This window comes from Budorcas taxicolor, chromosome 10, assembly GCF_023091745.1.
Source record: "Budorcas taxicolor isolate Tak-1 chromosome 10, Takin1.1, whole genome shotgun sequence".
Taxonomy (NCBI): Eukaryota; Metazoa; Chordata; class Mammalia; order Artiodactyla; family Bovidae; genus Budorcas; species Budorcas taxicolor.
This window is the reverse complement of record NC_068919.1, coordinates 20,236,870-20,264,787: the sequence shown is the minus strand read 5'-3', so window position 1 is coordinate 20,264,787 and position 27,918 is coordinate 20,236,870. Positions and strand designations below refer to the sequence as shown.

The following is a 27,918-nucleotide window of genomic DNA, read 5'->3' as shown; positions in this document are numbered from 1 at the left end:
GAATCAACCTAGAGGGGTGGAATGGGGAGGGAGGTGCAAAAGGGAGAGGGTATATGTATATCTATGGCTGATTCATGTTGAGGTTTGACAGAAAACAACAAAATTCTGTAAAGCAATTATCCTTCAATTTAAAAAAAAGTTTATTTGCTTCCAAACTGTGGTTATCTACAGATAGTAACTTTTCATAAGAATAATTCAATTCAGACAAATAAATCAATATACATATACATGCCATAGTCTATATATAAGATACCTCAGACTTGACCTTACCTCTCAACTATGACTCCAAGTCTTAGAAGTACTAAACTTGTTGTACTATTCATTTTTTTCTCTTAATCAACATTTTTGCCTTAGCATTGTGCCCATTGTGATGAAAGTCTCCTTTGTCATTAAACAACTATATAAAACAGTAGCAGGAAATCAGATTCTCCCCACAATTTTAGGAAAAAATGAAAAAACTCAAAATAGATTCAACCAAGGTTGAACTTAAAAAAGTCCCCTAGAGAAAAAAAGACTAGAATGACTCTATTCTCCAAAATAATATATTTTTATGTTTTACCTAACACACATTTTTTTTTCTTACTGCAGGTACCACATTTTTAAAATAAGAAATTCACATGGGACTTAGTGCAGTACTTTAGATGCCTCATCTTTTATCATTACTATTGCACAATAGGCACAGAACACATAAAATAGAACAAATCTTGTTTTCTCTTTCGTTTTTCCCTCCCAAAATGACAGACCTAGGCTGAAACTGATCACAGCAGGTAGGATGGTTCGGCACAGATTCAAAGGAAAGTACAAATGTTCAGTTTTCAAAAGCACTGCAAAAGCAAACCTCATCTCTTGTCACTGTAGCTGTGGCTTTATGCCAAACATTTGAAAACTGTTGAAAAGTGTTGCTCCTTATAAGCAATTATGAAGAGCCTTGCAAAGAAGAGGAAAGAAATGTAATAACTCCTTAGAATGGTCTAATGTCCCTGACCTCCAGGTTGCAAGATAGGAGTCTAATAGTTACCCAGTTGCATCTGAGGCTGTGCACCCAACAAAGATGCTTGAGGAGAAAGAATTATAAGGGTGTGAAGATATGGTATTAAGGAACCTGTTGGACAATTTCAACAATTAATTATGTCCTCAAATGTTTCCATTCTTTCAAGATCCTATTATAGATTAGTGATTCTTTGATTTAACGTTATTCATTCAATTTTCCATTTGCAAGCTATACTACAACTTCCCCTTCATGGATCACAGCTTTGTTATGGAAAAGTGGCTTCCATAACTCAATGAAGATATGAGCCGTGCCCTGCAGGACCACCCAAGACAAACAGGTCATAATGAGTACTGACAAAACATGGTCCACTGGAGGAGGAAAAGGCAACCCATTCCAGTATTCTTGCCTGGAGAACCCCATAGACAATATTAAAGGCAAAAAGATATGCTGGAAGAAAAGACCCTGATGCTGGGAAAGACTGAAGGTAAAGGAAAAGGGTGGTGGTGGGGGGCAGAGGATGAGATGGTTAGATAGCATCACCGACTCAGTGACATGAATCTGAGCAAATTCCGGGAGAAGGTGGAGGACAAAGGAGCCTGGAGTGCTACAGTCCATGGGGTTGTGAAGAGTCAGACACGACTTAGTGACTGAACAACAACTACTACAATTTCTCAGGATGTGCTCTACAGGAATACAACTAAGTGTTTAATGCCTTTTTTAATGGTCTTAGCTCTAATAGTCTAGAAACTGGTGAACAATTAATTATGCCCCATCTCTACTCACATTTACAGCCAAATCTCTCAGAAGAACTGTCCACACACATTGGTCACACTTTCGCACTTACCAGTTACTCTTCAGGCCACCCCTATCTGGCTTCCACCCCCTTCATTCTACTGAAACTTCTCTTGGTAAAAACCATTAAGGATCTTCATGTTGCTAAATCCAATGGACACACCTTAGTCATCATTATTCTTCACTCTGCAGCATCATTCAACAAAGTTAATTGTTCTCTCCCTCCTGTAATAATCTTTTGTAGCTTTGATGGATCTGCCTTTTCCTGGTATCTCCCAACTCTCTGACCCTTGGCAATCTGCTTTAGGGACTCGATTCCCTCTACTTGTCCTGTTATACCTACCTTGAAGCTTGGTCCTGAAATCTTGTATCATCTCTCAACTATAAATGTCACCTTCATGTTGATGACACAGTTACATCTCCAGCCCAGATGTTTTTCCACTCAACAGCTCCACCTGGATGCTGCATAAATGCATTTAAACCCAATACATCTGAAACTGAAGTCTTGGATCTTTCCTTCACTGTTCTTTCTCCAATGTTTCCCAGTTGCTCCTGCCAGAAACCCAGGAGCTCTTTATTCTCACCACTCATATCCAGTCAATCTCCAAGTCCTGTCATTTTGGCCTCCAAAACATAGCTTTAACATGCCTGGTCTCCCCATCTCTACTGCCATTCTCCCTCCCTATCCTCCCACCTTTGCCCTCCTAAGTCATTATCAGCTATTGCCCACCACACTGCAAAAGCATTTTAAGTGATCCTCCTGACTCTACCCGTTGTTACTTAGTTGCTAAGTCATGTCCGACTCTGAGACCCCATGGACTGTAGTCAGGCTCCTCTGTCCATGGGGATTCTCCAGGCAAGAATTCTGGAGAGGGTTGCCATGTTCTCCTCAAGGGGATCTTCCCAACCCAGGGATCAAACCCAGGTCTCCCGCATTGCAGGTGGATTCTTTACCATCTGAGCCACCAGGGAAGCCCAAGAATACCGGAATGGGCAACCTATCCCTTCTCCAGGGGAATCTTCTGAACTCTACTTGTATTCGTCTCCAATTCTGTCTCCACTCTTCAACCAGAGTGATCTTTCAAAGAAGAAAATGCTCCAACTTAAAATCCTTTAGTGACTTCCTATTGGTTTTAGGACATTGTTCATAAGGTACCTGCCTACCTCTCTAGACAACCTCATCCCGTGTTATCTGACCCCTTGTTGTCTAAGCACCAGACTTATTTGTCTGTACATTACACTCTCTGAGGTTGTACAGGTGCAGGGCCTTTGCACATGTTGTATCCTCTACCTGAAATTTTCATTCTCTTTTATTTTTCTCCTACTCACTGCTGCCGAAATCATACCAACATACATACACATGCACAATCCAAAACCCCAGGGTCCACATCCAATGGTGAAACCAGACCAAAAGGAAGTGAATGATCATCAACCCGTGGCATTAAAACATATCACCAGGACAAACTAAAACAATAATGATAATATCGGTAAACACTTATATAACTTTATACGAGGCACTGTTTCAGTGATTTATATATATATTAACCAAGAGCTCACACCATACTACCCAGTGGGTACCATTATTATCTCTAATTTAAGATAAGGTAAACAGGTAATTTCTGCTTTATTGACTATGCCAAAGCCTTTGACTGTGTGGATCACAATAAACTGTGGGAAATTCTGAAAGAGATAAAAATACCAGACCACCTGACCTGCCTCTTGAGAAATCTGTATGCAGCTCAGGAAGCAACAGTTAGAACTGGACATGGAACAACAGACTGGTTCCAAATGGGAAAAGGAGTACATCAAGGCTGTATACTGTCACCCTGCTTATTTAACTTCTATGCAGAGTACATCATGAGAAACGCTGGACTGGAAGAAACACAAGGTGGAATCAAGATTGCCAGGAGAAATATCAATAACCTCAGATATGCAGATGACACCACCCTTATGGCAGAAAGTGAAGAGGAACTAAAAAGCCTCTTGATAAAAGTGAAAGAGGAGAGTGAAAAAGTTGGCCTAAAGCTCAACATTCAGAAAACAAAGATCATGGCATCTGGTCCCATCACTTCATGGGAAATAGATGGGGAAACAGTGGAAACAGTGTCAGACTTCATTTTTGGGGGCTCCAAAATCACTGCAGATGGTGACTGCAGCCATGAAATTAAAAGACGCTTACTCCTTGGAAGAAAAGTTATGACCACCCTAGATAGTAAATTCAAAAGCAGAGATATTACTTTGCCGACTAAGGTCCATCTAGTCAAGGCTATGGTTTTTCCTGTGGTCATGTATGGATGTGAGAGTTGGACTGTGAAGAAGGCTGAGTGCCGAAGAATTGATGCTTTTGAACTGTGGTGTTGGAGAAGACTCTTGAGAGTCCCTTGGACTGCAAGGAGATCCAACCAGTCCATCCTGAAGGAGATGAGCCCTGGGATTTCTTTGGAAGGAATGATGCTAAAGCTGAAGCTCCAGTACTTTGGCCATCTCATGCGAGGAGTTGACTCATTGGAAAAGACTCTGATGCTGGGAGGGATTGAGGGCAGGAGGAGAAGGGGACGACAGAGGATGAGATGGCTGGATGGCATCACGGACTCGACGGACGTGAGTCTGAGTGAACTCCGGGAGTTGGTGATGGACAGGGAGACCTGGCGTGCTGTGATTCATGGGGTCGCAAAGAGTCGGACACGACTGAGCGACTTAACTGAACTGAACTGAAACAAGGGAGGGGCTTCCTAGGTGGCTCAGTGGTTAAGAATCCACCTGCCAATGGAGGAGACACAGTGCCTCAGGAACCAGGCTGCAGTCGTCCCTCTTTCCCTGCGCCGGGTGAGAGCCTCCCAACCCTTCCCGCCCTCAGGCCTCACCTTCCAGTTCGGGGAAGAAGCCATCCCAGCTTCCTGGCCAGGCCCAGGCAGCTCCCCAGTGCCTGAGGGCATGAAGCGGCCATACCGCTGCAAAGGCCACTGTGCCGCGTCTCCTACTGGTAACCCGAGACCTGCGTGCTCTTTTCCCGCCTCCGCCATGTTTCTCTTCCTGGCTTGGGCAGCCGCAGCACGCCTGTCAATCGGTGCAGCTAACCAATCAGAAAGCGAATTGACCCAAGGCCCACCCTCCCCCAGAGTGGAAGCCAATGGACAAGCCCCAGAGACTCGTGTGGGGGTGGGGCGGATGGGGAGTCGGGGTTGTCCTCTGGTTAAGGGCGTAGCTCTGGACCTTGAGCATCTTCTCATCGTGGAGGGCAAAGTGGTGTTGGTAACTTCCACCTTGAAGTGGAACTGTGACGCTTATAAATGGTAGTTGGCCCTCAACTTCTGTCAGGCAGCCCAGGACATCTCTGAGACCTTTCTGATAACTGGGCTTGTGATTTCTACACACTGGGACTAGGCTAGCTCTGTGCGCTATGTGGACAAGTGTGGTTTCCTTTTTCACAGCAGCCTTTCAGATGACACAGCACTGCCCACCTCAACCCCACTAAAACACAGCTCCAGTTCCACCCACCAGTCAGGAAACCCATATTCCTGCGGCCCCTAGACATATTCCCTCCAGACGGTCCAGTTCTCTTTGAAAGAGAGGAGCAAATGGGTGGGATGTTGCCAACGATGAAAGGGGAGGCTCAAACAGCAGGTGCAACTCAGTAACAGGTCTGAATGATTTATAATCAACAAAGCACTTCTACATCTGTTATTTGTTCTCTCAACAACCTTGTGGTAAATTAAAGCAAAACAGAGATTATTACCCTCATGGAATAGATGGAGATGCAAAATCATGTCCTGAGAGTAGAAGCAATTTGTGCAGCTGGTGAAGAACTGTGGACTCTGCAATCTCTCCTTGAGTCCACCCTACTTGCAAAGAATTTGGGTATCTATGCAGGCTGGGTCCGGAGAGGGCACTGGCAACCCACTCCAGTACTCTTGCCTGGAAAATCCCATGGATGGAGGAGCCTGGTAGGCTACAGTCCATGGCGTCGCTAAGAGTAGGACATGACTGAGCGACTTCTCTTTCACTTTTCACTTTCGTGCATTGGAGAAGGAAATGGCAACCCACTCCAGTGTTCTTGCCTGGAGAATCCCAGTGACGGGGGAGCCTGATGGGCTTCCGTCTATGGGGTCGCACGGAATCGGACAGGACTGATGTGACTTAACAGCAGCAGCAGCAGGCTGCGTCAAATTGGAAGCATCGTGTATGGAAGATGGAAGCTGTGTTAATCCAATACATAAAGTTAAAATGCAAAAAAAAATTAAAACCATGCATTTAAAAGGGTATTAAATGCATAGGCCATGGTTGGAGAAGTGGTCATTTATTCACTCAACAAAACACCTTTAAATGTCTACAGTATACAGCTATGTTAGTAACTACAGGGGTTATGGAAATATGTTAGGCATGAATCTAGCCTTCTAGGACCTTAGGATCTAATAAAGAAGACAAAGAGAGGTACATGATATTTGACGTTAATGCCCAGTGAAAGGTGCTTTAAGCATTCAGGTAATGTAAAACTCTACAATCTGGAATGGCAGTGGCATTTCAGTCCCAACTTGAAAGGTCAGTAAAAGCATCCCAAGGGAAAATGGATGAAACTGGTATTCTAGGTGGAGGGCAAGTTGAAGAGCAAAGTTGCAGAGATGAGGATAGTGACATAACCAGCCAGAATGCAAGGGGTTTTAAGGAAGATGAGGCCACAAAGATGAGTTAGGCAGAAAAGCACTGAACAGCAGCTAAGGAGAGTGAATTTTACTTGGTAGATGGTGAAGAGTATGGAAAATTGACATAGAGAAGTGACACTATCACAGTGGTGGTCCAGATAGGCTCATCTTTGAGGGACATGTAGAATAACTTGCATTCAAGATAAGGGGTATTTGTTAGTTATCTTTCTATTAGTCCAGCAGAGCTTGAAGGGGTCAGATTTGAGAAATGGCTTCAGAAGGTCCTTAAATGACGCAGCAGTACTGCATTTAATATAGTAGTAAATGGTTAGAAACTTGGTTTGAATCCCAATTCTGCCACTTGCCAGCTGTGAGACCTTGGGATGTCACTTTACCTCTCTGTGAAGCAGAGTTAGCCAATACCAATCCTCCAGGGTCTTAGGGAGTATAAAGTAAGATCATCTGTGGGAAAATTCTTGGTAAATTACAAAGCAGTACATGTGTGGGTACTTTCTGTTTGTGGGGTTAAAGTGACTTTCCATGCACCCCCATAGGCAGGAAGATGGGGATGGGAGCCTGATATTCGATCTCAGAGGCGCTCACCTTCCAGGTCCCTGGCTGGATGCTGTCAGACACCCTTCATAGGAGCAGATGGTGCTCACAGTTGGGACCCTGTCAGTGCCCAAGGACACCCAGGGCCCTGCTGGGCTCCCACCTGCAAGCTCCCTTCCTAGACAATGCACCTGTGCTCGAGCTTCTGGGGCCACCAGCGTCTGCCAAGAATGGATCATGTCTGCAGAGGGAGATACAAAGCCACAGCTCAATGCACAGAGGCTCTTTAAAACCTCTGATATTAACAAATGTGACTTGAGCATTCAAGAGATCCAAGATGCTGTAGTAGGTGCTGGGAATACAGAAGATAAAACAGATGTTGTGTCCACCTGAAGCTTACAACTGTGTGGCTGAGGGGGTGGGGTAGACAGAACACAAATTAATCCATGTTTTTAATGGCCATTGTGTTTTCTTTTTTAAAGATATGTCTGTAATATTTATTAAGATATAATTTTATACAGTAAAAAACACAGATCTTATATATTCAATTAGGCAAGTTTTAACAGCTGTATACATTCATATAAGCACCATCTGAAAAAAATACGGAACATTTCCAAACTTGGAGCACCAAGTTCCCTTAGGAGTGCCTCCTTCCAGTCAGTCTCCTACTCCCAGGGGCAACCATTGGTCTGATTTTTTCCATTGGTCTGACTTTAATCACTGTAGATAAGCTTTTTTATTCCTGGACTTTATACATATATGTCTATGTATGTGCTCAGTCACTCCATTGTGTCCAACTCTTTGCAACCCCATGGACTACAGTCCGCCAGGTTCCTCTGTCCATGGGATTTTCCAGGGAAGAATACTGGAGTGGGTTGCCATTTCCTCCTCCAAGGGATCTTCCCACCCCAGGGACTGAACCCACATCTCCTGGACCTCCTGTATTACCACTGAGCTACCTGGAAAGCCATATATATATATATATAAAGATATATATAAAACCACAGGATATATTCTTTTATATCTGCTTCTTTTGTTCAGTGTAATTTTGTCTTTCAGCTTCATCCATGTTGTATAAACCAGTAGTTCATTTCTTTTTAGTGATAAATAACATTCTGTTACATGATTATATCATGATTTGTTCCTCACTTGTTGATGGGCATTTGAATTGTTTTCTGTTTGCTTGGCTTTTTAAGCTGGTGTAAACATTTTTTGTATTAGTCTTTTTTTGTAAAGATGTGCTGTCGTTTATCTTCATTAAATACCAAGGAGTCGAATTGCTGGTTTCTAGAGATAGATATGTTTAACCCCATAAAAAACTGCCATAGAGTTCTTCACAGTGGTTGTGCCGTTTTGTCCTCCTATCAGCAACATATGAGAGTGCCAGTTACCCATGCTGATATTTGCATGGCAAGTCCTTTCAGTTTTAGCAACTCTAGCGGACCTATAGTAACATCGCACTGTGGTTTTAATCTGCATTTCCCTGATACTGAATTATGTTGAGCTCCATTTCAAACAGCTTACTGGCCATTTGTGTATTTTATTTCATGAAGTATGTGTTCAAATCTTTATCATTACCGATTTGTAGGGGGTTCTTTGTATATTCTAGATACAAGTTTGTTGTTAGATATATGTATTGAAAATACTCTTCCCACTCTATTACTTGTCCTTTCATTTTCTTAACAATGTTTTCCAGACAGCAGAAGTATTTAATTCTGAATGAAGTCAATTTTATTAATTTTTAAGGTTGTTTTTTTTTTTTTAGTGCTTTTTGTGTCCTGCCTAAGAAATCTGTGACTACTTTGAGGCTGTACATATATTCTCCTATGTTTTCATCTGAAAACTTTATAGTTCTGTCTTTTACATCTAGACATATGATCCTCCTTGCCTTAAATTGTTTGCATGAAGTGAAGTGAGAATTAAGGTTCATCTTTTTTTGCATTGACATTACTATTATACAGGAACCGCCCTCAACCAATGACTGATGGAAACTGGGATATAAATACCCCAGTTTCCTCACTCCTCAGGTGGGACAACTCAGATCTGTATAATATCCCGTTCCCCAGGCTTCACCCGTGGGATCAGGCTCCAGTTACCCATGATATAACTTCTTGGTAATGATTCTTTTTTTGGCTTCCCTGCCTCCCTCTCCTACCAGTGTTTCCTGTAATCTCCTTTCAAATAAATTGCTTGCACTTAAATTTTTGTCCCAGCATCTGTTTCTCGGGGAAGCCAAACTACGACAGTGACAAACAAGGCAGACAGTTCCCTGCCTTCATATATTTAGCTATAATTTAGACACATGCAAGAAGATGGTACAGAAGGCATTAAGAGGGGAGAGAAGTCACATCCAAAGCAGACCCTTCGATACCTTGCTGACTAACAGCATTAAAACAACAGTATTTGTGATCAGGACTCATGAATGACAGGTGACTATGAGTTACTCTGATCCCCTCTTAGAAGACTGTTACTAGCTTTTTTAAACTTTTTTTTTTTATCCCAAATCCTTTTACTGTGTAACTCTATTTTGTAGGTGCCATGATGACAGAGATGCTTGTCTCATGAGTAGTCAGCATCATATTGGAGGCAAGCTGCAGGGCTGGTTTCAGAATCCTAGTGTGTCTTTTTCAAAACAGGCTAGGGACCCCATGTATTCCCTCTTGCTAGGAGGATGAGACACCAAAGAAAATGATGGCTTTGGTCTCCTAGATGACAGAGAAATACACATCTTTACTCTGCCTGCTGTGTCCCTCAGCCACAGCTCCAGGAACCACACAGGGATTGGAAACTGCAGGCACTGCTGGTGTCTGTGGGGTTTCCCAGAAGAGTCCTGTTTGCATAAGTCAAGCCAGGTGAGGTGTCTCCATGATGTCAGACCTGGGGATGCTGTGTAAGAAGGGGATGTTTCCATGCAACTCTACACTCACTGGTAAAAAGCAATTATTTTCAGGTTTCTGCTCTGTTTCTTTCACAGGCAAAAACTAACTGCTCCATTTCAGGTAATTGAAGGGATTTCAACATGACTGGGCACAGACAATCCCAACCTGTCCACAGGTTGCTGATCATTGGCACAACATGAAGAGAGATTAACACAGACTCTTTCCATTTATTAAACACACAGAGAATAATAATAAGCTAGTAAAATGTATGCCTGCTGGTAGATTTAGGGGCACATTTTACCAAGTTGGATTAGAGTCAGAAAGAGGAACTTCAAGCAAACCCTAGAGAAAGACTATGAATTTCCACTTTGAAGGGCGGGTTTATGTTTTACTTAGGTTGGAATCCAGAGTTCCTGGCACATGGTAGGTCCCCAATTATTTCTAACAAAAAGATTGCCCATTTTAATATGGCAGAGTGAAAGGGATAATTTAAAAGTCATTTTGAGGAACAAGAAGAAACATCTTCATCAGTGAAGCTAAAGTTGAAGAAGAAATTTTTGTACTTCAAAATCTCAGTATCAGAGCTGTGTATTCAGGAAATTTACAACCCCAAAGCCTACAAATATGTAATCATATATAGGAGCATAGACAGGAAGACCCCCTTGAAGTCTTTCCCAATTTGATGCATCGCTTATTCCATCATTTGTTGCCTGACCCAGGAGAAGTCATTTAATGCACCTCTGAAGAGTGAGGCTGCGATATTTGCAATTTACGCCTCAGAGGACAGATGAGAGCCTCATAAAGAAAATGCTTTGTGCTGGAGAATGACTCAGCAGAAGCATTTCTGAGCTTCGTTATTAAGAATATTTTGAATATCTGAGTCTGCAGCCATTGCAGTTGCACCTCCAGCAGATGGTAGGTTAGGGCTGGCAGAAGCCAGGAAGTCAACATTCTCAGGGGACCCCAGGGAATGGTCAGGGCCCCTTGCACTGCTTTCTCACAGGGAAGGCTTCAGCCCTGAGAGTGTCACAATGTTTCCAAGTGAAAATCCTTTCCCCAGGGGAGCATTCTAACAATAAATTGAGAGACCCTGAGGAAGGGCGATTTTATTTTTTCTGAGTGGTTGTTTGAGTTCAGGTAATTTGTTCATTCATTGATTCAGCAAGCATTTGTTGGGCTTTCTCTGCGTCGGACACTAAGCAAGGTAACCGAGAAACAAATCTGAATTGGACACAGCTTTTCTATTGAAAATGTTTATAGCCTGACAGAGGGATAGACACAGGTAATTTGCAATGTAATGTGGAAGATACGCACTAAAGGGACAGACCAGGTATCGTGCCGGTGCAATTAAGGAGTGATACGTTCAAATGGGAGCAGTAGGAAAGGTGTGCAGAATAGAGACTCTTTTTTTGTCCTGTGGTAAAGTTCACATAACACAAAATTCATTATTTTAGCCATCATAAAGTGTGCAATTCAGTGGCATTTAGTCCATTTAAATGCTGTGAAACCCTCACCACTATCTAGTTTTGGGATAGTCTCATCACCCCAAAAGGAAACACCATACCTCGTATCAGTCATTCCCCCTTTTCTGCTCCCCCAGTTCCTGGAAGCCATCAGTCTGCTTTCTGTCTCTATGGATTTGCCTGTTCTGGATATTTCATATAAATAGCATTATACAACAGACAGCCTTTCATGTTTGGCTTCTTTTACTTAGTATATTTTCAAGGTCCGTCCATGTAATTGCATGTATCATCAGTACTTCATTCTCTTTAATGGTTGACTAATACTCCATTATATAAGTATACCATATTCTGTTTACCATTTATCAGTTGACGGACTCTTGGGGGGTATTTCCACCTAGATGGGGACTCCTGAACAGTGTTTTATTGATCTGAATAAAAATGGCTTTGCTATCCTTGTAAAGCAAAGCAACACGGACTTCCAGGCGCCATAGTATATAGTTGTTTACTGCTCTACAACTTCTTCCATCTCCAGAAACATAGCAAGGACAGGTTGAATATTAAAAGATAACCAAAAAGAGATAACTGGGATCAAAGGCAAGGGAAGCATCTCTGGGACCAGAAATTCGCAACAGCGAGCAAGGGTGAAAGACAAGGGCATGCTGGGCTCCAAGTCTGGATCCAGACAATGGTAGCGGGAGACCCATTCCAAAAGAGAAATAGGAGCCAAACAGCTCCACACAAGGTGGGAACAGAGTCAGGCTCCCTGCATGAAGCCAGGAGTAGGAGTCAGGGCCCCTTCTTTGAGGGGGCTTAGCAATGCTGCCACCCTGCCTCTTGGTGTAACTGTTTCCAGGTCAATAGGAACCTGAGGAGACAGCAGAAGAGACCCAACAGCACAACCAGGAACTGAGCCAAGTCTCCTGCAGGCTCTGAGACTGGATAGCCCCAGGTTGCAGCAGGAGAGGGGTGCTGAAACGTGCCTGTATCGGCTCTGGACTGGGACTTGGGGAGTTAGAGGAAGGCAGGAGCACACCCCTTCCACTGCTAGAAAGTAAAGGAAAGAGTGATGTATAACTGATTCACTTTCTATGGCAGAAAGTAACACAACATTGTAAATCAACTATGCTCCAATAAATTTTTTAATTAAAAAAAAAAAAGGAAAGATGAAGAAGCAGAGAATTTCCCTGCTTTAAGGTCACTTAAAATGACCTTAAAAATCAAAAGTCTAAAACACATGAGGAAATCTAATTCTAAGAAAGACAACAGAAGCAACAATAAGAATACAAACTCACTTCTGAAAAAATGTAATCAAATAACACAGACTGACAAAAATGTTTTAAAATGATAAACACAACATGGATGAATATAATTCATAGATTATATTATAAATCACATATAACAATTAAAGTTGTATTCAAAGTGAAAGTTGCTCAGTTGTGTCCAACTCTTTGCCACCCCATGGACTATACAGTCCATGGAATTCTCCAGGACAGAATACTGGAGTGAGTAGCCTTTCCCATCTCCAGGGGATCTTCCCAACCCAGGGATTGAACCAGTGCAGGGAAGTCCTACTCCTGCACTGCAGGTGGATTCTTTACCAGCTGAACCACCAGGGAAACCTATATAATAATACAGATAATATAATACTGAAAAAAGCTGGACACAAGAGTACACAATGCATGCTTACACTGACATAATGTGAAAGAAAATACAAACCATACTACCAACTACGATGTTAGAAGTCAGGAGAGTGGTTATCCTTGAAAGAGAGCCCAAAGGGGTGCTAGAAATGTTTCATTTCTTAACTTGGGTGCTTGTTATATGAATGTCTTCACTTCATGAAAAGCCACTGTTACCTATATAGTCAATCCTCTTTATTTGACGATTTTATATTTGCAAATTTGGCTACTCATTAAACTTTCCTTGTAACTCCCCCAATCAATATATGCCTCCCCTTTATGGTCCTTTATAGACTTACACATTGAGGGGAAAATTCTGAGTCATCAGATCCTTGTAGTCCCACCAAAGATGGAACAAGGCAACACTCGGCCTTCTTGTTTCAACTCTCATATCGTAAATTAGGGTACTTTTTGTAGTCTACCTACTGTGCATTTATATGCTTTTTGTTGGTGATTTCACTGTTTGAAATGACTCCCAAGCATAATGCTGAAGTGCTGGCTGGTGTTCCGGAGCTCAGGTAGAGATGTGTCTTACGAAGAAAGTGTGTTTGGGCTTCCCTGGTGGCTTAGATAATAAAGAACCTGCCTGCAATGCGGGAGACCTGGATTGGGAAGATCCCCTGGAGGAGGGCATGGCAACCCACTCCAGTATTCTTACATGGACATAGGAGCCCGGCGGGCTACAGTCCATGGTGTTGCAAAGAGTCGGACACAACTGAGCGACTAAGCACAGATAAGCATCCTTCAGACATGAGTTACAGTGTTGTTGGCTTTGAGTTCTATATTAATGAATCAACAAATTAAAAACTTGCAAGCAAGACATTTTCCTGGTCTCTGCTTTGTGGGTGGATCTACAGCATGACGGGCTTCCCTGGTGACTCAAAGAGTAAGGAATCTGCCTGCAGTTTGGAGACCCAGATTTGACCCCTGAGTTGGGAAGATTCCCCAGAGAAGGGAATGGCTACCCACTCCAGTATTCTGGTCTGGAGAATTCCATGGACTATGTAGTCTATGGGATCGCAAAAAGTCGGACACAACTGAGCGACTTTCACAGACAGCTACACTGTTACATAGAAGGTTCCCAAATTTATTACGATTACAAAAAAAACACCTTTATTCTTTTACATGTTTCCATGTAACCATGTGTAATTTTTCTCTAGGGTGTAAACCTAAAAATATTATTGCTCAATCACATGTGTGCATTTCCAATTTTATTAGCAACTGTCAAGTTATTTTCTCATGTGGTTGTACTAATTTAAACCATTGTCCATACTGTTGAAAATTCACATTTCCCCACATCTTCTTCAATATTGATGTTGTCTGATTTTAATTTTTGCAAATAGTCATTATTGTTTAGATATCCATTTCCTTGATCACTGGTGAGATTAAGCAGCTCTTCATAAGCTCACTGCCCATTTTGTTTTCTTCTTATGTGAATTCCTTGTTCAGCTCCTTTGTCCATTTTATACTGAGTGTGTCTTTTTGTTATTAACTTATAGCAGTTCTTCATATATTCTAGATACTCTTCCTTTGTCTGTTAACTATGTTGCGAATATTTTTTACTGGTGTTTTAGTTGGGTTCTAACTTTGTCTATGATAATTAGTTTTTATTTTTAATGGATTCAAATCAATTTTTTCCTTTATTGTCCATAATTTTTGTGCCTTATTTAAGAAATCCTTTTTCTCTTAGAAGCTCATAATGATACTTACTTATTTTCCCTTCTCACAGTTTTGCAGTTTGGCTTCACATTTAGGTCTAATACATCTGAAATTTATTTTCACGCATGGTGTGAGGAATCAGTGTTTTTGAGCTAATAAGCATTGAGAAGAAGCTTTTTTTTGCAAAAACATCTTGGCATTTTGCAAAACGCACATGTGTCAGACTAGAAATGGCAGAGAGTTTGCAAAGGAGGGAGGAAGCAGGAAGAAACTAGGAATAGTAGAGGAATTCCACGTATCATTCAATTGTGAGTGCTGCGACTTTGTATAGGCAAAGCAGTCATACAACCACCACTTTAAAGAGGTTTACAGTGGGTCTCAGTTATTTACAGTAGAACATTAACGAATATTTTTCCATCCCCTCACCCGCTCTAGTCAGTTGAAATATGTTCTGGGACATTGTGAAAACTATGAGAAAAGAAAATAAGTAGTTTTACTCTGAACTAAACACAATGAAAAAAGGAGGTCTGCAGCAAGAAGATCACATTGTAAAGACTAAGCTACTGGGTTGGGAATTTTCTGCTATTTTGGAGTAGCTTTGAAGCGTATATTCATTCATTCAAAACACATGTATTGATCACTTGCTCTATTTCAAGAATTATCTTGGGTACACAAAATACTCCTGTGTATCTTGGGTACACAGGAGCTATAGAGATGAATAAGTCCCACTTCTTGCCCTCAGTGAGCTCCTTTCTAGGCAAAAAGACAAATATAAGGAAATAAGTCTCCATCCTAGGTGATAAATGTGAAAAAACAAACAAACCAACCAACTACAGGGTACCACACAAACTTAGCACAGAGCACAGAGGAATGTTTTCAGGTCCAGGAAGGTAAGAGATCAAAGACATGTTCCTGGAGAAGTTGACACATGAACAACAACACATGAAGCAAACGGAGCAAACATGGGCTGAAATTTACCTTCTTTTGCATAAATACCTAAATTTCTTTCATTCACTAATAAAGTTTTTAGTTAAGCACCTACTGTGTGCCAGGTGGTAGAGACACAAGAGGAATTCTTGTGAAAAGATGGTCATGTATACCTAAAACTAATACAATGTTGCATATGAATTGTATCTGAGGGAAAAAAGGGCAGACAGGAGTACAGAGGTTAATAAGACAGATCCTCCAATGGAGAGTTGTACCCAGGTCCAGCATGTATAAAAACAGCACCCAATTCTGTCTGGGAGGATCAGAGAAGAGGGGCCCAAGAAATATGTGGTCCTTGGGTTCAAACTTGATAGGTGAATGGAAAGTTTGCCAGGCAGAAAGGTGGGAAGGTGTCCATTCCGTGGAGGTTGTAGGATATAACGCAAGAAGCCTGATCACAACCTCCCTTCCAGCTGTACTGCCTCATCCATAGAGCTGACTCAGAGAAGAAAAGCAAAGCCATTCTCTGAAGTACTGTGGCCACTGATGGCACAAGAGATGACCTCCTGACAAGTAGATAATGTCTAATGCAGTAACTGGGCACAAAGGGCTTTGCACAATTAGCAGGCACTGGAAACTGAATTCAGTCAATCAGACTGAAGTCTTTAAGAATTTAGAGAATACAGAGTGGGCTGTCCAGTCAGAGTAGAAGCCTGTGCTCAGAGAGAAGAGGGCACCTGACTAAAGCCTCTGGTGCCTGGAGTACCCTCAAGTCCTGGAGAGCTTTTTGATGGTAGATCAGTCCACGAGTAGCCTCATGACTCTAGGTCTTATAGTCAAGCCCCACACAACTGCTCACACTCATATACAGTGTACAAAGTAATAGAGTGGGTAGCAAGACATTTTAGGGAACTTGTGAAAAATGAAAGTGTTAGTCATTCAGTCGTATCCAACTGTTTGGGACCCCATGGACTATAGCCCACCAGGCTCCTCTGTCCAAAGAATTCTCCAGGCAAGAATACTGGAGTGGGTAGTCATTTCCTTCTGATCCAGGGATCAAACCTTGGTCTCCCCATTGCAGGAAGGTTCTTAACTGTCTGAGCCACCAGGGAATTTGGAATCTAGGGCAGCTCCAGGTAAGATATAAGAAAGGTCAGGGACTTCCCTGGTGGGCCAGTAGCTAAGGCTCCACGCTCCAATGCAGAAGCCCTGCGTTTACTCCATGGTCAGGGAACTAGGTCCCACATGCCACAACTAAGAGTCTTCATGCTACAACTAAAAATCCCCCACGTGCCACAACTAAAACGTCCTGAATGCCAGCAAATAAGACCCAATGCACCAAATAAGTGAATGAATTTTTTTTTTAATTAAAAGAAGAAAGTCATAAGAGCTCACGGTTACTGAGTGTTCACTATGTGCCAGGATTGTTTTAAGGGCTTCACAAATATAAACTCTTCTAATTCTTAAAAGAGCTCCATAAAGTGCTATTAGCCCATTTACCAGTAAGGAAATGCAAGGACAGAGATGTAAAACAATACACAATGCACAGCAATTAAGTGGCAAAGAATTTGAATGTAGGTGGTTTGACTTAGCCACCAAACCACACCCATTCTAGAGAATTAAGAGATGTTGGTGTAGAAGGCAATGGCACCCCACTCCAGTACTCTTGCCTGGAAAATCCCATGGACGGAGGAGCCTGGTAGGCTGCAGTCCATGGGGTCGCTGAGGGTCGGACACGACTGAGCGACTTCACTTTCACTTTTCACTTTTATGCATTGGGGAAGGAAATGGCAATCCACTCCAGTGTTCTTGCCTGGAGAATCCAAGGGACGGGGGAGCCTGGTGGGCTGCCGTCTATGGGGTCGCACAGAGTCGGACACAACTGAAGCAACTTAGCAACAGCAGCAGCTGTAGAGGTAAGCAGGGGACAGATCATGAAAAACCTTGTATGCCTTGCTAAGGGGTCTACATAATTCAACAGAGCAGTCCTGCATTTATCTGTTTTATATATTGCATTTCTCTTTGAAGATTTCATTTAGATACAGGGTCTGCTTCTAAAACTGCAAAGGCAGTGGCAGTGACTGAGGAATTTTGAGTTAGAGTGTGATGTGGTCTTTTGATTTGCCTTTTAGAAAGATCAAGCTGGCAGCAGTATGAAGAGTGAACAGGTGGTATCTACAACTAGAGGGAAGGCCATTGCAATGTTCCAGATGAGAGATGAACAGGCTTGATGAAGAGCAGGGTAGCAGGAATGTGTATGCAATGTATTTAGGAGGGGGATTCAATAGGACAGAAGAGACTGACTGAATGTGGAGGAAGAGAGTAGGGGGCCCGGGAGGCTAGGACTTCACACTCTGTAGTCAAGGGCATGCTCCACACATGTGCACATTGGTTTGCATGCACACACTATGCCTAGAGGAGCATTACTGGCTCCAGGTAGGAAGACACACACTCAGATTCACAAATGTATTTCCACACGAGGTGTGGGAGTCTGCAACTCTCCTCCCTCTTCTGACTCTCTGGCAGGATCCCATTCTGAAATCTGATGCTGTTCTATTACAGATAAATTCGCCATAAATCTGTCTATCTGTGTGGTTCTCAGCCTGGGGCATCCCACCCCTCCACAAAGGGAGGTTTGAAAATGTGTGGAGGCAATTTTAATTGTTACAATGACCTGGCCATGCTGGTGACCTTTAATGCTCAGGGAACAGAGTTGCTAAACAATGTGCAAAACAAAATCATACCCATAGCAAACCTCTGAGAAATACTGGAAGAACTTTGTATCCCAAAAGTCCCAGACTTGAAACTTATCACCTCCCTTTACCAGATGGGGCAAATTATCATTTTTGAGCCTCAGTTTCCAGACCTGTAGGATAGGAATCTATTACGTGCTTCCCAGGATACTTATGAGGATCCTGCAAGGTAACATAATGCTTCACATATATGGAGTTCTTGATAAGAATAGTTTCCTTTTCTTGTTTAGCATCACAGTCCTTTTCTCAACTTCCTTTTATGGGTCATGAACTAGTGTTCTAATTTCCAAGAAACAAATGTTGCTCCCGCCCCTCTTATGATCCTGGGTGCAGAGCAGGCTGTGCAGTCCACTTCAGGGGTAAGTGATTGACAGCAAAATGTCCCTTGAAATAACTCATGAACAGCTTGTGGAAGTTAGCTGTCAGAAATTCCAGTTCAGGAAGAGTTGTTTCCAGCACTAGTGGCTGTCAGCCCATTATATTTATAGAGACAGGGCAGCGTGGATGAGTGGATGGTTCAAGCCCAAAATGGGGGTGAAATGATGGAGAGGTCTGTGCCTGAGTTTCCTTTACTTTAGAAATCAGAGGACTAATCCTACAATTAATCACTGAGTTTTCTGAAGTTTTCCAACCAGTCTCGTTGAGATGGTAATAACAGATACTTATGTTCGTTTAACTCAGTGATTAACTAAAATGTCTAGCACTTAGCTAAACACTTTATTTGTGCATGTGCGTTTAGTTGCTAAGTCATGTCTGACAGGCTCCTCTGTCCATGGGATTTCCCCAGAAAGAATACTGGAGTGGATTGCCATTTCCTTCTCCAGGGGATCATTTTTATTTACATTACCTCTAAATGCTCATTAGACCATCTCGATGGACATGAGTTTGGGCAAGCTCCGGGAGTTGGTGATGGACAGGGAAGCCTGGCAGGCTGCAGTCCATGAGGTTGCAAAGAGTTGGACACGACTGAGTGACTGAACTGAACTGAAATGTTCATAACAATTTTCAAGGCAATTCTTGCATTACTTATAGATGTGAACACTGAAGCTTGGCAAGGCAGAGTAGCTTACCCAAGATGACACTGCTGCAAATGATCAGGTTCATTTTGACACTGGCTTTTCTTGACTGTGATGCTGTCTTTCTTCACTAAATGCAACAGAGGCCAGGAAGGCTTCTGCTGAGTTTTATTTTCATTCTCTTTAGCTCATACTTCCCTTCCTGTTTGACAATAACAGTCCTGATCTCTCTTGAAGTGTGCATCTGGCTGTGGGGATCCTCCATCCAAGTTTGGTGAAAGGCTGGGTGTCAGTAAGGATCCCTGGGCTACGATGGGGTGCCCAGTACTGGTGACTGAAGGTAGATCAGATGGTTGGATGTGGTACTCTGTGTTGACAGTGACCGCTAAGTGATAATGACTATATTTGTTGCTGAGGTCACTGATGCAGTGTTAAGAGCCAATGATCCCCTGATTGATTGGGTGACCACTCAGACTGATTTATAATTGTGCCATGCTGTTCATTAAATATCTTGAATATCACCCCTAATTGTATTATTAAGTGAAGTCTGACTTTAGAATGCTGGCCTCATTCTACATATTACTATGAAGAAGGCTAGTAAAAGGAGTTTGATATTTTTTGTTGCATATAGAACAGTATTATTATGAATATCAAAAGCATTTATACATTTATGTTTTCTTCAGTTCCCAAAGAAATACAACTTCTTTGTAAAAAATTTGGAATACACTTAACTATCTTTATCTGTTAGCTGCCTAGCCAGCAACTCTAGCAATACCCAAGATTTTTTTTCAGATATCTCCCCCTCCTGTCGGTAGCCCATCTCCTTTGGGTGGGTCCTGATTATTTGGGGATAATCAGGATAATGACTCAGAAATGGAGATATGACACAATATGACCAATGAGACTCAAGTGTCAACTGTCTGGGCCATATGAGAAAGAAACTTCCTCCTGTTTTGAAAGTGCTACCTGCAGAGGGATCTTCTCCCAGGGACATTATGGTTCAGTTCAGTTCAGTTCATTTCAGTCACTCAGTCGTGTCCAGCTCTTTGAGACCCCATGAACCGCAGCATGCCAGGCCTCCCTGTCCATCACCAATTCCTGGAGTCCACCCAAACCCATGTCCATCGAGTCGGTGTTGCCATCCAACCATCTCATTCTCTTGTCCCCTTCTCCTCCTACCCTCAATCTTTCCCAGCATTAGGGTCTTGTCCAATGAGTCAGCTGTTTGCATCAGGTGGCCAAAGTATTGGAATTTCAGCTTCATCATCAGTCCTTCCAATGAACACCCAGGACTGATCTCCTTTAGGATGGACTGGTTGGATCTCCTTGCAGTCCAAGGGACTCTCAAGAGTCTTCTCCAATACCACATTATGGTAAGCAGATGCAAGGCCTGGAACTTCTGCAGCCACTTTGGCACCATGAAGGGAGCCAGCCTTGGGATAAAGCTGGAGCCTTGGAAGGCAGAACAGAAAGAGGGAAGGAAACCAGACTCTGAAGGGGAATAGCATCAATGAACCCCTGAACCAAATAAGCCCTGACGCTCCACTCACCTCTGTCCTTTTCAGCTATGTGAACCCGTAGAGCCCCTTTATTTTTCAAGCCAGTTCAATTTGGGTTTCCCATTTCTTGCAACTAAAAGCAGAGGTGGTTGGTTAACTGCCATAGAAATCTAGAAGGAACATAAATAACAAGCTCATGACAGCCTACTATCAAATCAAGACACATTGTGAAGTCCATCAAACCTGCATGGCAATATTTAAAGTGATTCTCATTACCTTTAGCTAGAGGACAGATTGTACTAAAAATCAGACCAAGATCTGATTGTGAGGGAAGATGAATTCATAGCCCTAACAAATCTATGCTAAAATCAGGGTCCTGGTAAGATAAAATCAGGATCTTGACACATAGGATAGGCATATTTGGATAGATGCCTTTGAGAACCTCGAATCCTCTGGACCAGCAGAGGTGCCCCACACTTCTAGGAGAGTAGCTTTCCATTGCCAGCCCTAGGTTAATAACAGGGGTTGGGTTTCAGCATGGCTTTAGGGGGTAAATATTGTCTTTTTTGTGTAAGAAAAGAGATTATTCCCCAAAAGAGCTTCAGATCATGACAAATCTATGACAAAATATATATATGGAGATGGATCTCAAGATTATTGGACAGAAAGATTTGATATAAGGCTGGTAATAGAAGATTTAATAATATGGAGACACTTCCATTGTGCCATGCTGTGCTAATTTGCTTCAGTTGTGTCTGGCTCTGTGTGACCCTGTGGATTGTAGCCTGCCAGGCTCCTCTGTCCATGGGATTTTCCAGGCAAGAATACTGGAGTCGGTTACCATGCCCTCCTCCAGGGGATCTTCCTGATCCAGGTACCAAACCCATCTCTGTCTTTTATGTCTCTCGCATTGGCATGTGGGTTCTTTACCACTAGTGCTACCTGGGAAGCCCTGATGCTTCCATTACTTTGTCTTTGATATCATGGCAAGGATGCCTGGAGCTGGCACTAATAAGCTGCTGGAATGGCTCCTTGAAGCTTGGAATCAATGATGGTCCACAGGAAATAAGGTGGAGATGCCTTGGCAGAGTGTTAAGGAGGAGGTCAAAACCCTCAAAGAGGTAAGCATTTGAATGGACTTCTTATGTAACGCCAGAGAGCTCTCCTGTTGACTGTGTTCCCTGGGAAGGCCCAGAAGACACTTCCTTCATTAAGGCAATGAGGAATATGCTAGGGAGAGGGCTCAGTGCTGTTGGTCTTCTACAGGTCAGGGCTGATGGTAAGAGATGCTGCTGCAGAACTGGCATCCCTAGTGTCGATGAGATGATAGAATTCTAGAATCGGGAGGTCAGGAGGCAGCACTTAACTTCAGAGACAATGCGGGTGTAATTACCATAATGAACATCAAAGTCAGTTGGAAATCAAGGGCCTTGATCCATGGGGATCAGGGCAGTGGCTAATAGACAATGATGTTTTTAAGGGCAAGAAGTGGACAGCCAATGAAGATGTGGCTTAACTACTGTGATCAAAATAAATCAGTAGAGGGTGAGCAGCAGGTTGATTGCAATGAAAAAAAAGTCATGATTTCTCACCTATTTTCCAAACCTGAGGCAGATTTTAGAGCACATGATCGAAGAGGCTGAGCTGTGTTGAAGAAGAACCCTGCAATGCTGCAGCAAGAGTATGTGGCAGATACTCTCCCAATCCTTCCTCCAAAGGGGACCTACAGTCACTAGTGTAACTGCACAGAGTGCAGTGAGAAGACCCAGATATTTGAAGGCTGCTGGACATAGGATTTCAGTTGACACTGCTATCATGGGGACCCTAAAAATGCCATTATGGTCCCCATGCCTAGGGATGGGGTATGTGGAGGCCAGGCATCACATGGAGTCCTGGCCCAAGTCCATTTTCTCAGTCTCTGATTGCATAATTGAGATGGATATGCTTAGCATCTTGTTCCCTGGCCTGCGGGGCAAGAGTCATTATAATAAGGAAGGTTTAAACCACTGCCCCCTGGGCATGATAGTAAATCAGAAATAATACTGCATCCAGCATGGAAGAGCAGAGATTAGTGCCACCCTGAAAGGGAAAGGGAAGTCGCTCAGTTGTGTATGACTCTTCGCGACCCCATGGACCGCAGCCGACCAGGCTCCTCTGTCCATGGGATTTTCCAGGCAAGAGTACTGGAGTGGGGTGCCATCGCCTTCTCCGGAGGTAATGTGCGCGTCAATGCTATTCTCTCAAATCATCCCACCCTTGCCTTCTCCCAACAAGTAAGCTTAAAGTGTACATCACAATGGTTTGATCTATGTACAGATTGTGAAATATATATATATATATATATATCCTTAATTCATTCACCCATTGATGGACACAGGTTGTCTCCCTGTCCTGGCTACACTGCTGGAATAAACATGGTGTGCTGACTCCCGAGGATAGTGATTTTGTTTCCTTCAGAAATATGCCCAGAAGTGGAATTGCTGGATCACACTGTAGTTCTATTTTAAATTTTTTGATGTGGAGAAAAGGAAACCATTGTGCCCTGTTGGTGAGAATGCAAACTGGTGCAATCCGGATGGGAAAAGAATATGTAGGTTTCACTAAAAATTAAAAATACAACTTTGCATAAAATAGTCTCTTTTTTCTAACAATTATAGGTGGGGTTGAATCAAATGAATCAGGGCAAAGATGGTTCATTGCTTTTACCATAAATCTAAACAAATTATAATCCCAATCCCAGCTGTTATGCCAGATATAGTATCTTTACTGAGAAGATCAGTACAACCTGTGGTACTTGATAGGCAACTACTGAAATGGTGAAGGTGTTATTTTTAATCTCCATCAGAAAAGCAAATCAACAGCAGTTTGCATTAACCTCCAACAGAGAGAAGAACACATTCATAGTCTTGCCCTAGAGCTAAGATTACTTCTCCTACGGCTGTCTCATTGTAGTCCAGAGGCACCTTGATAATCTCCACATTCCACAGAACCTCATGGTGATTGGTCCACTCTATTGATGAAATCATATTACTTAGAGCTGGTAAGTGGGAATGATAAGTATTCTAGAAGCCTTAGTAAGGCACTGGAATGCCAGAAGGTAGGAGATAAATCCTATAAACATTCAGGGGGCCTAACACACTGTGAAGTATTTGGGGGTCCAATAGTCTGGGGTGTGCTGGAATGCCCCCCTCCAAAATAAAAGAGAGACTATTGCACCTTATACCCCCAGCATTGAAAAGGGGCCTTGGTAGGTCTCTTTGGATTTTAGAGATAACACATACCATGGTTGGGAATATTATTCAGTCCCATTTATAAGATTAATCAGAAAACTGGGTTTTGAGTGGAGCCTAGAGTCAGACAGGGTGCTTCAGTAGGTCCAGGCTGTCACAAAAGGCTCTGGGCTCATATAACCCACAGAGGTCAATGGGGCTAGAAGTATCTGTGGCAGATAAAGGTGCTGCATGGAATCTCTGGCAAGTTCTATTGGGAGACAGTAGCAGTACGAATTCTTGAGGTTCTGGACTACTCAAAGCTATGCTGTCTGCAGCAGAGAGATGTTCATCATTCAAGCAACAGCTCCTGGCATGCCACTGAGCCCTGGCAGAAACGGAGTATATGACCATGGGGCACCAGATGACGATGTAACTTATGAAGGTTGGATCCCGTCACTTCCACTGAGTCACAAGCTTGAGGGGCACAGCAGTAATCAATCGAAGGAGAGAACTGAGTTCAAACAAAACTGGAGAGCTCAAATAATTTACACTATCAGGTGTTCCAAATCCCCACACCACCTCCTTCTGTGGTACTAATACCTCTCCCTCAGCTCAGACCTAAGACCCCATGGGGAGCTCTAAATGACCAGCTAATATAAAAAAATTTTAAAAACCTGATTCTCATTCATGAATGATTTGTTGCTATGAGCCAAAGATGTACTGCTGACCCATTATGGCTCCACTCAAGGCCATAAACCTCCTAATAGACAGAACTCTATGCGGTACATCTGGTCATCAACTTTTGTGGAGGGAAAAAGCAACCTGAGATAAAGTGTACTAACATTTCATTGCATGACTCTCTTTTGTTTATCCGTTTGAGTTGATGGACATTTAGGTGCTTTCTACTTTTTGACTATTATGCATAATACTGTAATGAACATCTGTGCATAAGGTTTTGTTTGAACACATGCTTTCTAATCCTCTTGGGTGGAATTCCTGGGTAATATAATAATGCTATGTTTGACTTTTGGGGAAACTGCCAAACTTTCCCACAGTGGCTGCACCATTTTACACTCTCACCAGTTATGTAAAATGGTTCCAATTTCTCTATATCCCACCAACACTTGTTATTTTGTATTTGTTTTTTCAATAGTCATCCTTGTGGGTGTGAAATGGTATCTTGTTGTGGTTTTAGTTTGAATTCCCCTGATGGCTAATGAAAGATTCACTTTTCTCTCTTGTAAGCTAGACCACACATTAAAAAATAATATTGGTTGTTATATTTTTTGTCAAAGTGTTTGTAGTGGACATACCCAGAATACTTTTCCCACCACAGCAGAGTCTTTCTCTGCAGTCAAAGATTATTAGGGTTAAAGGAAAAAACAGATTAGAGTTAAGTATACAGACGAACGGCTAGAGGGAACAATATGTTTTCAGATAGCTAGAATTGGTATCAGGAGAGGATTTCACATAAAAGATTTTGGCATATGGAATAACTAGCATAGAATTGAGATGGCTAATAGCAAGGCAAGAGTTTGTTGAGGAGATTGCCTCCCCCGTTATAACAGAATGCTCATTTTGGGACCATATTCACATATTCAATATTTGGAGAGATATAGAAACTGTTCAAACCTAGTTTTTCCTATGTCCAGAACCTTCTCATGCTCTGGATCTGAAAATCATATCTTGAAATATGGGATTTAAACTATATCCAAGTGACCATCCAGATGACCCCACTGGATTGTTAATGTGACAACACAGCTGCAAATCGTTCATTCATTCATTTAAGAACTAGTTATCAATGGGACTTTCCTGGCAGTCCAATGGTTGGAACTCCATGCTTCCACGGCAGGGGACATAGGTTCAATCCCTGGCTGGGGAACTAAGATCCAGCATGCCATGCAGCATAACCAAAAAATTAAAAATAAATAAAAATTGAAAAAAGAACTAGTTATCAAGCATCAAGAACCAGCGTTGGAAACAGTGGCAGTCATTGTTCAAGGTACAGAATGTATTGGATTCAACATGAAAGAGCATGTCCCTGCTCTCCCAAGTCTTATAGCAACACTGAATACACAGTACTAGAGAGCCTCTGGAGAAGGCAATGGCACCCCACCCCAGTACTCTTGCCTGGAGAATCCCAGGGACGGGGGAGCCTGGTGGGCTGCAGTCCGTGGGGTCGTGAAGAGTCGGACACGGCTGAGCGACTTCACTTTCACTTTTCACTTTCATGCATTGGAGAAGGAAATGGCACCCCACCCCAGTACTCTTGCCTGGAGAATCCCAGGGACGGGGGAGCCTGGTGGGCTGCTGTCTATGGGGTCGCACAGTCGGACACGACTGAAGCAACTTAGCAGCAGCACCAGCAGCAGAGAGCCTCTAAGTGTTCCTGGACCTGCTCCTCTCCCTCTTAGAGTTTCTACCCTCACACAGGACAGTCACTTCTTCAGAGCCCCCATGGCACCCTCTCAGAATGCAATTAGAATGATCCAGATAGAGAGTATCAAGTGTGCACTTTCACAAAGAGACAATCTCGATTTAATTAGAGCGAGGATGCCATTAACCCATTATTCAATCAACTGAAAGGCCCTCTAGCCTAAAAATTTGGAAATGCAAATGAAGGCAGACACAGTTGGAGAGATTTTTAATATCTAAGTGTCCAAGGGCCAGATGACAGCTCACTCCGCATGTACAGTCCACACTCTCCGAGCCTTTTCCCAGTAATTACTGTAAAAAGCTTTGAGATACCTTGAGCATAATCACAGTTCTGGGGAAACAAATTAGACAGTACATTAATTATGTTGGTTGCTGAAAATATGGGGGGCCAGGGGACCAAATGCAGAAGGATTGGGGCCTTAGAGACAGCCAGGATGGAACTGTGTACTTCAACTTGTTAAAAACACAATCCAGGACATCTGGGAGAACTGTCATCTGGAATTCATATGGTCACAGGGAAAAACACTGCTGACAGAGAACTCGATGATTAAAGGCAGATTCGGCAAAGCCACTGAACTAGTTATTGAGAGTCAAGGACCAGCCCTGAGAATGGGGTCAGCCATTGTTCCAGGTACAGGGAATATGGGAATCAACAAGGGCTGGGCTGAACCCTATAGAGGAAGCATGACCTCGCCCTGCATAAGCGAGGTGTGGTGTGGGAGAGCCACGGGGCAAAGCTCTCCTGAATGCCAAGTCAGAAAGGGCAGAGAGACACACTGACTGAACTGATACCCTCCAACCTTAATGACTGGCTAAGGGCAAACCAATCATTGTCTCCAAAATTGGCTAGAGTTTCCCCACATCACTGCCATTGCCCATGCTATAATATCTTCCACTCTCTTTTGCCAATTATCAATTTCTGTTTATCTTTCAAGACAGTTCCAACGTGATTTCTTCAACCAGATAACCTACATTAATCTCTCCCTCACCCAAGCACTGGTGGCTTACTTACTTTACAAAGCCCATATACTGATCATGGACTGCCTTAGGTAAAGAATGGGACCTTTATTCAGCTCCCCATTTCACTCCCAGCTCCTTCTTGCTCAACAGCTATCCTAGGCTGGCCATTCAATTAATGACCACCCAACCCTCATTTGACAAGTGGCCCATCAGTATTGCCGGAGCTCTTTTTTCATGCCAGCCCCTGTGCTGGACGCTGGGAATATAGTGCCTTTTGGACAAGTCTAATACAGTTCTTGTCCTCTCAGAACTTATACTGTATGTCTCTTAGGTTGTTTTCCTCTTGACTGAGAGGTAATAAAACATATAATTCTCAAGAGCTGATTACACTAGCCAGATCTGTTAGGTCCAAAAGGGTCATCCAGGGAATGTGGAGCAGGGCAGGGAAATAAAACTGCGT

The 27,918-nt window shown here is 42.8% G+C and overlaps 1 protein-coding gene across 1 annotated transcript in view; it reads right to left on the bottom strand.

Moving 5' to 3' along the window:
• Positions 1-4,806, bottom strand: part of REC114 (REC114 meiotic recombination protein) — a 110,767-nt gene extending 105,961 nt beyond the window's left edge. The window contains exon 1 of the mRNA XM_052646877.1: positions 4,648-4,806. Within this exon, the coding sequence (XP_052502837.1) occupies positions 4,648-4,806 (159 nt within the window). The remainder of the gene's footprint in view (positions 1-4,647) is intronic.
• Positions 4,807-27,918: the final 23,112 nt, after the last annotated feature.